General features: G+C 39.3%; 2 protein-coding genes and 1 long non-coding RNA gene across 3 annotated transcripts in view; 1 reads left to right on the forward strand and 2 right to left on the reverse strand.

Moving 5' to 3' along the window:
* Window positions 1-1,414, reverse strand: part of smg9 (SMG9 nonsense mediated mRNA decay factor) — a 5,715-nt gene extending 4,301 nt beyond the window's left edge. The window contains exons 1-4 of the mRNA XM_024268417.2: window positions 1,071-1,414; window positions 874-948; window positions 457-691; window positions 253-350 (exon numbers count right to left, since the gene is read on the reverse strand). Of these exons, the coding sequence (XP_024124185.1) occupies window positions 253-350; window positions 457-691; window positions 874-948; window positions 1,071-1,217 (555 nt within the window). The 5' untranslated portion in view covers window positions 1,218-1,414. The remainder of the gene's footprint in view (window positions 1-252; window positions 351-456; window positions 692-873; window positions 949-1,070) is intronic.
* A 137-nt stretch (window positions 1,415-1,551) lies between these two features.
* LOC112143160 lies at window positions 1,552-6,753 on the forward strand. Its single transcript, XR_002918692.2, has 3 exons — window positions 1,552-1,656; window positions 1,976-2,105; window positions 6,626-6,753. It is a non-coding gene; the product is annotated as an uncharacterized LOC112143160 (long non-coding RNA).
* Window positions 2,448-11,552, reverse strand: part of kcnn4 (potassium intermediate/small conductance calcium-activated channel, subfamily N, member 4) — an 18,949-nt gene continuing 9,844 nt past the window's right edge. The window contains exons 5-9 of the mRNA XM_024266928.2: window positions 10,407-10,517; window positions 6,644-6,765; window positions 5,468-5,537; window positions 3,520-3,689; window positions 2,448-3,367 (exon numbers count right to left, since the gene is read on the reverse strand). Of these exons, the coding sequence (XP_024122696.1) occupies window positions 3,364-3,367; window positions 3,520-3,689; window positions 5,468-5,537; window positions 6,644-6,765; window positions 10,407-10,517 (477 nt within the window). The 3' untranslated portion in view covers window positions 2,448-3,363. The remainder of the gene's footprint in view (window positions 3,368-3,519; window positions 3,690-5,467; window positions 5,538-6,643; window positions 6,766-10,406; window positions 10,518-11,552) is intronic.

The following is an 11,552-nucleotide window of genomic DNA, read 5'->3' on the forward strand; positions in this document are numbered from 1 at the left end:
AACGTAGGATTACAATGTCCCGCCCATAATGAAGAGGCAAATTTCTGATGAACTCATGCAACACTGTGGAAAATATGCATTTAAAATCCACACTGGCTTTTTGATTTTGGCTACAAACGAAATAATCATAATAAAAGACCACTGGAAACGATTTTACAGTAGAAAACATATATAGCTGGAGTGGGACTTTAAGCAAACAATAAATCTATTGATGGTAAAATACATAAATAACTTGTCTGAATCTTTAATTACCTCCATGGCGCTATCACACCAGTTCATCTGATCGTCCACCAGCTTGATGCTGTGCTTCATCTTCTCTGGAGGAAGCAGTTTGGCCTGCCCAACCATAGCTGAATGATATAAAAAAAATGCAAATTGTCTGTATAATGCAACTTTAGCTAAACCTTAGAGAGAAATTTAGTTTAAAAAATAGAAAAAAGGTCTAGAATAACTTACGATCCACAGCGCTGCTGGATGCAGAGGGACCCATTCCTCTGTATTGGATCTGATAGACTGGCTGTGTGGGTCGCTGGCCTTCCTTCTCCATCTTGGATGGTCCAGGACCAGAGGGCTGAGGTGCCGTCTCCTGAGGTGTCCCCGGCTTGCCTCCCTCATCTCTGGCTTTCATCAGCATGATTGGCTTCTCCAGGACTGGAGCCCCAGTAGTGGATGTGTTCTGTGGTGGTTTAGCCTTGCATGGGGTTAGAAACCATGGGATCACGTGAGATGAAATGAAGAAAATCCTCAATAATATCTACAAATTTAACTTTTCACAGTTTTTGACATTTAACCAAGAAGTACAAGAATGATACGTGTGTGTACTTCAGGGGAACTGGGGAAAAAGAAAGAAAACGCAGAACATCGTATACATACCCTGTCTCCGGGAGGTTTAGCAAGAATAATAGGAGTCTTCTGAATCAGAGGACCCGGAGGATCCTCGCTCCCGTCCTATTCAGAGGGGTTATGTTATTACCATTATCATTATTATCATTTTAAATACAAATGTATTATTTCTTTCATGTCTCCACGATACAAATTCCCACCCACGCTTAAACAAATGCCTTCGTTACCCTCCGTTCTCTTTGTTGGTATTCCCGATCCCGGCTGGGGCCGGACAGGTTCTGGCCTGGAGGTCCAATGTCTCGTTCCCCTCGCCGTCGCCTTCTTCGCCGTCCTGGTCCGTACATACCGGGCTGGCTATGTCCAGACTCCGACATTTTTCGGTGTTTCTAAATTTATAGTAAATATGTAAAATGAATTGAGATGGATAATATATGAAGGAAGGCTCAAATTGCCTAATTTAAACTGGAGTATTCTGAAAGCTAAAACTAAGAAAATCTTGCCACACTAATTCTGAAAACAAAATAGGCTGTAAAAAGACGGAATTAGATTTTAGCCGGCTCAAAATAACCGGAGTAAAGCATTTTCCGGTTGAGTACTTTCTTTTAGTTTCTTCTGCCACTTCGGAGGAGCGGTTATGACATTTGAATATAAAGAAGTATGACTCCACCCGTAGTAAATGCTGTAGTTTTTAAAACGAACGCCCCTTGTTTGACTGTAAAACATGCTCGTCTGGAAACACTGCAATGCAGAGTAGTTCCACCATTTCAAACTTCAAGACGTGATGCTCGGCAGTCAGCTACTCTAATAAACATGGTAAAGGATGTGTTCAAAAATATAACCCTTTTCTGAATTCAAAAAAACACGGATCTATAAGAGCAGCTTTTTTATTTGTAAAACCAAAAACTAGTCTCACAATTATTTTTATTTATTTATATTATTATTATTATTATTATTGTTAGTCTCTTCAAATTATTTTAGTGAAGGTGCTGCTGTGCCTTTTGGCAGCCCAGTTAAGTCCTCAGAGATGATGGTTCCCAGGAACTTGAAGAACACTCTTTCCACATGCAGCTCATTTATAACAGTGACTGTGGTTCCCCTTTTCTTCTTTAAATCAATTATTATCTCTGTTTAGCTGTAGGTGGTTTCTGGTGCACCACCTGGTGAGCTCCTGGATTTCTTTTGTTTCATCTCCCATCAAGATCAGGCCCAGTACTGCTGAGTCATCAGTGAACTTGATGACAACATTTGAGATTAAAATGGAGGTACAGTCATGTGTAAAGAGGGTTTACAGGAGGGGGGCTCTGGGGGGAGCTAGTGTTTAGTGACAGGGTGGAGAAAGATATCAATTAACTGAGGCCTGTCGGATAGCTAAAGTGGGACAGCTATACCAAGTCTTTTCTCATGGAACCCCCATCTCCAGACAGCCCTCCCTCATCATCCGTTCCCATCACCTTCACAGAGACAACTCCTCACACCTGGGCCAGTCAAAAAGCATTTACTCCAACCCTGTGTTTGAAGCATTCAGAGGCTACACGCCCCCTCAGAAGGGTTAAGTCAGCCGCACTCTGAAACCATTCAACATCAGAATAAGAACTTCACACGTCTGTCCATGTTATGCTTTAATATATTAGCGGATGAAAAAGTGCAAACATTTAGTCTTCATTGCTTTGATTTGAATGATGTTTGTTGATCATTAACATTTCTGAAACAAATGGAGAAGTAAACTGAAAAAGACAGGTTTGAACACAGAAACTGTTTCACCATTACATTATATCAAAAGGCTTCAAAACTTCTCTTTATTCTCCAGAAACGTTAGTCCAGTTATACAGTTGTTCACAGGGATTGGGAGTTTGATTCTTGCTGATAAATATATACAGATATATTAAAGAATTCCTTCGTTTGACATTGAAGCACAGTTTCCATTTAAAAATGGGGTGTTCCCGTGCACTAGGTGGTGTAGTTGAGCTACTTAAACAAGAGCATTTCAAGGTGCTTTAGTGTGAGATTTTGGTCTCAGTCCGTTTATAAATAATAATAAAAAAATGTTATTACTTTATATTTTAGTTAGTTTAATTGCTTTTTTGTTCATAAAACTACATATTTTTGCAAACTATCTTTAAAAGAATCTAAATTCTTTAATGTGTGCGAACAGAAATTTACCTTAAATTGTTGACTTATTCTTTTTATAAATGAGGTTCATGATCCTTTAGAGAAATTGCAAACAAACATATATATTTGTCTAAAAATATTCCAGAGGAATTGGGCAGTAAAAAAAAATCTTGTAAAAAAAACTAAAAAACATCCAGTATATGAGATGTGGTTCTTTGTGCACTTCTGCAAACATTAATGCTAAACACAAAACTGTAGAACAAAACAGACAGGGCAGCACACTCAACACAGAGGATGAGATAGTTGATGGGTGTCCCCTGAGTGGTTCAGCGTGTGAGGAGGGCAGCACCTCCAGTTCGATGGGATTCCTGAAATCTGCAGGAGAAAATAATTCTGGTATATGTCACCATGTCACCTGGAAAGAAAAAGAAAAGTTTGCAACAGTCAATATGTTCCACTTTTCCTCAGCGACCACACTCTGCGGTATGTGTGTGTGCTTCATCAGCAGTCTTGGTTTGTTTTACCTATAGACTGTATAAGAATATTTTTTACAGTCTATGGTTTTACCTTATCTCTGGGCTGTGGCGATGATGAAGGACATCTGACAGCAGCTCAGAAGTTTGCTGAAAACAGCGAGCCAGCTCATCTAGCTTTTGCTCCATGGAGAGGATCCTCTGCTCCAGCTCCCGATAAGAGTTATTCCAGTTGGCACTGAGGTCACACATGATCATCTGCATCTGTGGTTAGTGAACCCAAAATGAAACCTGATTTAGGAATAAATGAGGTACATAAATCACAATTCCTTGTCTTTAGTACCCCCTTGGGCTGCACGGTGGCGCAGTGGTTAGCGCTCTTGCCTCACAGCGAGAAGGCCCCGGTTCGAATCCCAGCTGGGACCTTTCTGTGTGGAGTTTGCATGTTCTCCCCGTGCATGCGTGGGTTTTCACCGGGGACTCCGGCTTCCTCCCACCGTCCAAAAACATGCTTCATAGGTGAGTTGGTGACTCTAAATTGCCCCTAGGTGTGGATGTGAGTGTGAATGGGTGTGTGACTGAGGCCCTGCGACAGACTGGCGACCTGTCCAGGGTGTACCCCGCCTTCGCCCATCAGTAGCCGGGATAGGCTCCGGCACCCCCGCGACCCCGAAAGGGAAGAAGCGGTCAAGATAATGGAGGGATGGATGGATTGTGCCCCCATGAGTGAAATTTTGCCCCTGCCACATACTCAACAACTCACCTGGTACCACCTTGTGCCAAGTAAAAATGAATTTTAGGCATTGGGAATGACCCCTCCCCAAAAAATGATGACATTACACTGAGCAAAAATCATTTAAAAAAGGAAAGGGGCCAACATTTCTTACAGGGTAAAAAAAATAGTCAGCAATAAAACCAAAACATGTGTCAGAAATATCTAAATTAAGTAGTGAAAATAATGATGGGATGGTCACAGGACCTCCAATTTATCATTTTGTGGTAAAGAGTGCTTTTTATCAATTTTTGTCCTACATCCCCAAACAAAGCTTTGTTGACCTCAGGAAGAGGCCGCCATCTTGAATTTATTCCAAGAAAGTTAACTTTATTAGCCTAACTTATACAAATTTAAACTTCTCATAGGGATTTTGATTTATCGCCTCCTATATCCTCAAGCGCTATTGGGAAACTACATGGGAAAAAATGTGGAAAATAAAGTTTTGAAACGCATTAGCATAGCAAGCCAGCAAAATTTGGTTATCCCTGTTCCTTGCACATTTTTCACCACAATATTGTGAAAATTTAATAGACGAATTTTCGCCTAAAGCTGAATAAAATGTTATGTCCTGGAATATGAACATATTAAGATGGTGGGTGTGATTGACAAAGAACCTCTGTTGCCCAGGAAATCCAGAAAGATATGATTTGACCAATTCTAAAAAAGACATATATAAGACATATGGTTGCTATGGAGATAAAATCGAAAGAATATTTTAAAATGTTTTTTTTTTCATGATTTTGTCTCATGCAGCTCTGACAAGGGTGGCAAGGGGCAGAGGGAGAGAGTTAAGGGCGAGTAGCAGCCGCTCAGCCAGGGAGGATATTAGGAGGAGGCTGCGAGGGCGTGGGCGGGTACCGCCTGAAGGCCACTCATCACCGCTTGCAGTTTATTAATTATGATTAAATTCAGCAGAGAAGACATTGAGAGTGTGGGAAAGCCTTCTCTGCTACCAAAATAAGCCAAACTAACAAGCTTTTGCTTTCAGTTTTAATTTTGTTCATGCAGAGTTTTCTACCACGGTGAACTTAGTTTCATAAAAAAGCTTTTTATTTAGTAACTGATAATAAAAACACTGTGGCATAGTTTACCAATCTGGAAGAATTTTGTTTACTTTCCATATAAATTAACTACAATGAAGAAATTGCACTTTAGTGGCTCTCAATTTGGACTTTATAAGCAACATGAAACCAACAGATGAACAGTACAGTTTTCTTTCTCCTTGTCTTTACATTGTCAGAATGTTTTAGTGGCAAATGTCGCTCACCTTTGGCAGATCCACCATCTCACTGACATAATCTCTTAGTTTTCTTTGTTGGTGCCGTAAATGTCGGAACCTGTGTTAGGGAGAATATATATTTATTCCAATCAATTGTACTTTTATTACATTTTTTAAATTTACATTGAGATATACTGTAAATAGAAACATATTAAGAGAAAATCCTCTACTATTAAGAGTTTAAAACCTTCACTGCTCTCTCCAGAGAGAGTGTTCCAAAACATTAGAAAACCCCTAAAATCTGGAAGAAAATCCCGACAAATATTCCACCACCCAGCATGGAGGGTCATGCTGGGTTTGTTAAAGTGCTGTAAAACTTTGCTGGAGGGTTTTTCTGACCTGTAGATGGAAAAGGAATAAATGGAGTTCCACAGATGGATAAAAGCTGAAAGACCAGCAGAAATTAATTATGGAAACCGCTACTGTGATCAAGAGCCCAGACTCCAGGAGCACAGGGGTGATAGATGTAGTTCTTACAGGGCTCTTCCATTAATCCCATGTAGAGGCTCCTCCTGCTCATACTTTCCACAGTGTTTATTTGTAATGAATCAGACCAGTCCCCTTCAGCACAGGTTAGCACATACTTACATGTGTAATTTCTGACAGGATGCGGAATCTAACAACTACACTAACAAGTTTCCCTTAATGTCTGTAGGGAAAGACTGTGGAATATCATAAGTAAAGTGTCCTTAATTAAACGCTATACTTGATTGTGCATAATTTTGATGCATCTTTAATGCATGTTGATCAAATTTGTTTGCAAAAATAAAATAATTGATTAGCTTTATGAACATTCTGGGGTTTTTTGTTGTTATAAAATGAAACCTCAAAGGGAAGAAAAAGGTTTACAATCAGACTGAAGGGATGAAGATTTTTGAACTACAAGCCCCCCATGGGTTACTTTGTAAAGTAACCATTAGTTACTTTTACTTTCAAGTCAGCCGCCAACAAAAAGTTCAAGAGTATTCCTTAGCTTGATCTGACAAGACAAAAGTGGTTTCCAGTTACGCCTCTAAGACAAGAGGCACAAAGAAATCTTATCAAACATCTAAATTAGTGGTTGATTTTGTGGTTAAAAGTAAGTGACACTAAGTTAATGACCCATATAATGCACTCAAACTACCATGTCGCTCCTTCTTTCTCCAGAACGTGGTTGTAACTCACACTCTAATGGCTTCCAGAAGGCATCTCTGGTGTCTCCGGTGTTCGCCGTGGCTAGCTCTCATCAAGCTGGTTCGATGCAGAAGCCAGCATTCTCTTAGGACGTTGGCAGCAGCATGTCGGATCTGGTGCAGGAGACAAAAAAAAGTCAACATCCAAATTCAAACCCATATCTCCTCCACATCATATCTTCCAAACATTTGAAAACAGGTAATAAATAGCAGATGAATAAATCCAGATCTTGTCTGTTCTCTCCCTTTCCATCATGATAACAACTGCAGACAAAAAAAAAGAAAAAAAAGAAAAACAGCTTTATTTTTCCAGAGAGCCTTACACACAAGGTAAGGCAAGCCAAAGTTAAATCTGTTTGCCTTCCTCACAGCAAGTGCCACTTGATGATGTCACGCCGGCCCTGTTGTGAAGAGAGTTAATAATAGAGATTGAAAGTGTTAGCATCCAGATGTCTTTCCTTGTTCCCATCAGAGTAAATCTGGACTGCACCAGATGGGTCAGAAGGATGCACACACAGGCCAAAACAACCACAAGCAAAGCGTAAAGATGCACCCAGAGACAGGATGCAGCCACCAGGAGAAAGGAAATGGTTATATCCTCCAAAGCAGTGCTGCTACTGCACTGCAATAATCTGTTAAACTGTTTGCTAAGGAGCTGTAGCAATCTTTACAGAACAAGATTTTACACATCTTGGGAGTTGTCATAAATTAATTGGAACAGCTGAAACACAGGAAGTAGAAGAGTTTCCTTGCGAGCTCTATTAAATCATGGACTCCCTCTTTTCAATTAGCAAACACTTAAAAGTCTGTCCTCGTGTACAAGTGCAGTAGATCCTTTGACCCTGTTTAACACACATACACATAAACACATGCGTGAGCTCCACTTCCTGGCCCTTGCTGTGTCTTTCCTGATGGAGATAAGATTATTTCCTCTGTTCAACGCCTTAAAAAAGCTGTAAAAACTTTGGAAATCCTCTTACTTTTAAAGTTATTATCTCCATTTTTTTTTGTTAGAATAAGAAGTCAACCTTTGTATTTTTTTTTTTAGTTTGGAAACATAAACAAGCATGATTTTCACTTCTGCTCAAGAGCTCTTTTGTTTGTTGGTTTTCCATGAAGCTTCATTTGCTCCTATTTTTCTGATTTGGGTCAAGTTTTACTTTTATTCTTGTTAATAAATCTTTTCACAAATGCTTGCCCCCTTTATTTGTTGGCTGTGCTCACCTGCCACAGGTAAGCCAAATCTGCTGATTGGGTTCACCTGTAGGCCTACTCTTTAAATTAGCAACAGAGACCTGGTAATATGTGAGAAGCAGAAATATAAAACAAAGAGTGAAGGAATAATGGCAAAGACAGTGGGAGGAGGTCAGGAAGGGGTGATGGTTTTATGCTATTCAGAGGATTGTGGGGAAGATGATCAATACGGGACTAAATAGGATAGAATTTAAAGTTATAACAAGACTCAGATTTGGACATACTTCCCTAAATATGCATCTTTATAGTATTGGCAAACATGAAAATGGGCAATGCGGATTTTGCAATCAAGCTGAAACAACTGAACATGTGGTATTGGAATGTAGACAATATAGTTTAGGACATCTTCAAAAAACTAATTGAAAAATTGGAAATACAATAGGAGTTGGATATACGATTTTAGCAGATTACAAAGTTTTGAGTATTTTATTAAATTTCTGAGAAACATAAGAAGAATTGATAACACTTTATAATAAGATTCCTTAACAAGCTTTATTAACACATTAACAAACATTATTAATGTGTTCATAAGGTGTTAATAAGACATTTATTAGCTCAATTAGAAAAATACATAGTACTATTTACTAACATCTAAAGTGAGATTATTTTCTACAAAGGCCAAATTAATAAACTACTAACAAGCTTAACAAATGTGTTAAATATCTTTGTTAACATTATATTGAAGTTTCACCCTTTTAAAGTGTTACCGAATAATGAATAGAATTTAAGTTAGTGCATGTTTTCATTGGTTGGGACGATTGGTACAGGAGGATAACCATCCCGGTCCACGCTCCATTCTAGTAGGTGGCAGTAATGCACCTTTTCACTTGTTTGTCAACCTCCAATAAATGCAAAAGAAGAAGAAGAAGGTAATGTGTGAGGCTTTTGTATGTTCTAAGTTGGTCAGCTTGGTTTTGATCAGTGGCCCCGTTTGCTGCTTTTTATTGGTTTAGTTATAAGTTTATATTTGGAGATATTTGGATATACTGACGTCTGTCCGTTCAGTTGGGTTGATCACCTTCTCCCGTTTTTTTTGACCAACTTTTAAGCTCCTCTTTTAACTTAACTCGTCCTATTTGGCGAGTGTTCAAAACTAATTTCTTTGTCAGAATACAGCTGAATCTGATGACTGCGTTCTCGATAATTAAAAGCTTCTGCGTGTTGCAAATGTACATTTAGGTGAGGCAAAATCTGAGATGATCTCTTATGAACAAGAGAACTGATGAATTCATAACTACAATCTTTAAAATGGGGCTCCATGGTAGCGCAGTGGTTAGAGCTCTTGCCTCAAAGGACAAAGGTGCCGGTTCAAGTCTCAGCTGGGGGGCATGAAACAGAATCACCAATGGGGGACCTTAATGTGTGGAGCTTGCATGCTCTCCCCGTGCATGCATGGGTCTTCTCTGGCATTCTAAATTGTCCCTACTTGTGAGTGTGTGTGGGTGCATGGTTGTGGCCCTGCGACAGACCGGCAAAATGTCCAGGGTGTAGGCCCTGGAGGCCCTGTGACCCTGAAAGGGACAATGGGTTAAGAAGATGAAGTAACAAATGATAAGAGGACATAATTTTAATGAAACCAGATTCAAACAAACTATTCCAAAAAGACTTGTAAAAACAACTAATAGTGAGTACTATCAGTGTCTCAGGTTTTTGTTTTTATCCCACCATGGGTTTTTACTTATTACTAATCATTAATTTTTAAGTTAAAGTTTCAAGTCTTTTTACAAATGCAAACAGTTTGAGAGACCCACAGTCACATGTCTGTCTGCAGAAGGATAAAGCAGTTTCTCTGACAGCATCTAAACTATTATTTTTTTTTGACATCGCGATGTTCTTAATTCTTTAATGTAATGATTCTAGAGCTGATATGAAGTAGAAAAATAGCACAACACAGCTCCTTAACACATATATTATTAGCCCAAATTACAGTTACTGTGATACTGTCAACACATCCATATAAAACCTACAAAGGTCAGCTTATTTCATTCATTCCACTCCACATCTTGTTTGGCTGGAAATAGCCCCTTTAACCCCAAAACTTGACTTCTTTTTCTTTTTTACATTGTGCATTCTCCACATTGAAAGCATGACTTATTCTTTGGACATCCTTGTTCTAGGGGAAAGCACGTTGCCCTGATAACTGCCACACTGTGGCCAAGAGATAAAGGAGATTCAGCCCTATGTAGTTATCTGCAAATATTGGTGTGTGTTGCATGTACCAACAGCTGTGGGTTTAGACTGTGAACCGACATTTGGGAAGGCCTGAAGTGTAGGTGTGGATTCATTATATATATAAATAAATAAAAAATCAATTTTATTTTGTAAAGTCTAAAAACAATGTCTGAGAAGCTTGTTTGTTGAAAATATAAAGTTGATGCTTCACATCAACTTTAATCCAATTTTATGACATCTGAGCCTAAAGTAGAACATCTTACACATTTCCGTGTTTTATAAACATAAATCATTTTCCCTGTTTGCTAAAACAAAGGCTGCTTACTTACTCTTTTGGAGATCTGGATGTCCATCATGAAGAAGTGCACATGCTTCTCCCCTTTGTTCAGCGCCAGCTTTTCCGTCACTGTGGCCACCAGCATGGCAGTGCAGGCTACACCCTAAACCCCAACACACAAGCAGCCGTAAGAATCCTCACAGTAATTATACAAGAGAGGGCCACAGCACTTTAAAAGAAGTCGAGATATTTTCAACTGTCCTTAAGTCTGCAGCATTTTTCCTCCTTTATTGGTCTGAAAGGAAATAACGTTAAAATAGTTTGTGTAGATCTTTATGTCTGCAGTAAATCTGGTTACATTGATAACAAATGTAAAATTGTTCAACAGGCCTCGATGACACAATAATAGAAAAGATTTCCTCTGAGAATAGCATTCTGCTATTACTGGACCAGGAACTGCAGAGTGAAGGGGAGTTTTCCAAAATACATTAAACACACACCAACAGAAAAATTCCCATCTCAGGACTCAGATACACCAAACAGACGAAGCTGACGATCTGTTCACCCACGTTTACCTGAGTTTCCTCTTTAGGGGTTGCATAAAAAGAACAAATAAGAAGAGAAAGACAGAATGAATTGTTTTTCACCCAAAAAGACAGCATATTTTTCCATCCCCTCGGATGCACAAGCAGTGAATAACTTAAAATAAGGTTATAACCATCAAACAGGCCTTCAGCAGCATTACAGGTGTGAGCATCTCTAGTTCTCCCTGATGGGAGTAGGTCTTCTGCCGTTTTCTCCTCTTTTCCAAACCCTGGTCACAGGTTGGCACATCCTCCTGTTGTAAAGGTGCCAAAGGCAATAAACCAACTAAAAATGGATATGGTGGAAAGTTTTTCCTTATAAAGAGGTGGTGGCGGGGGGGTTGCTTATAAAAACAAGGCATATTGAGGGAAAGATCAGGAAGTCTAGTTTTCCACTGTGTCACAGACAGAGGTGTCTAAACCCGACTTTCACTCAGATCCAGGGAATTTTGTCTGCTCGCACTGGAATTTCAGACAACAGGAGATAGTTTTATCTTTACAAACACGGCCACTCCCCACTGTCACTGAGTTAATGTTTGCTTTACCTCACTGTAACCCTGTGTTTTATTGCACATCTTTTCCTCATCCTTTTAATGTTCAGCTGTCTGTCTGAC

This window comes from Oryzias melastigma, linkage group LG16 (assembly GCF_002922805.2).
Source record: "Oryzias melastigma strain HK-1 linkage group LG16, ASM292280v2, whole genome shotgun sequence".
NCBI lineage: Eukaryota > Metazoa > Chordata > Actinopteri > Beloniformes > Adrianichthyidae > Oryzias > Oryzias melastigma.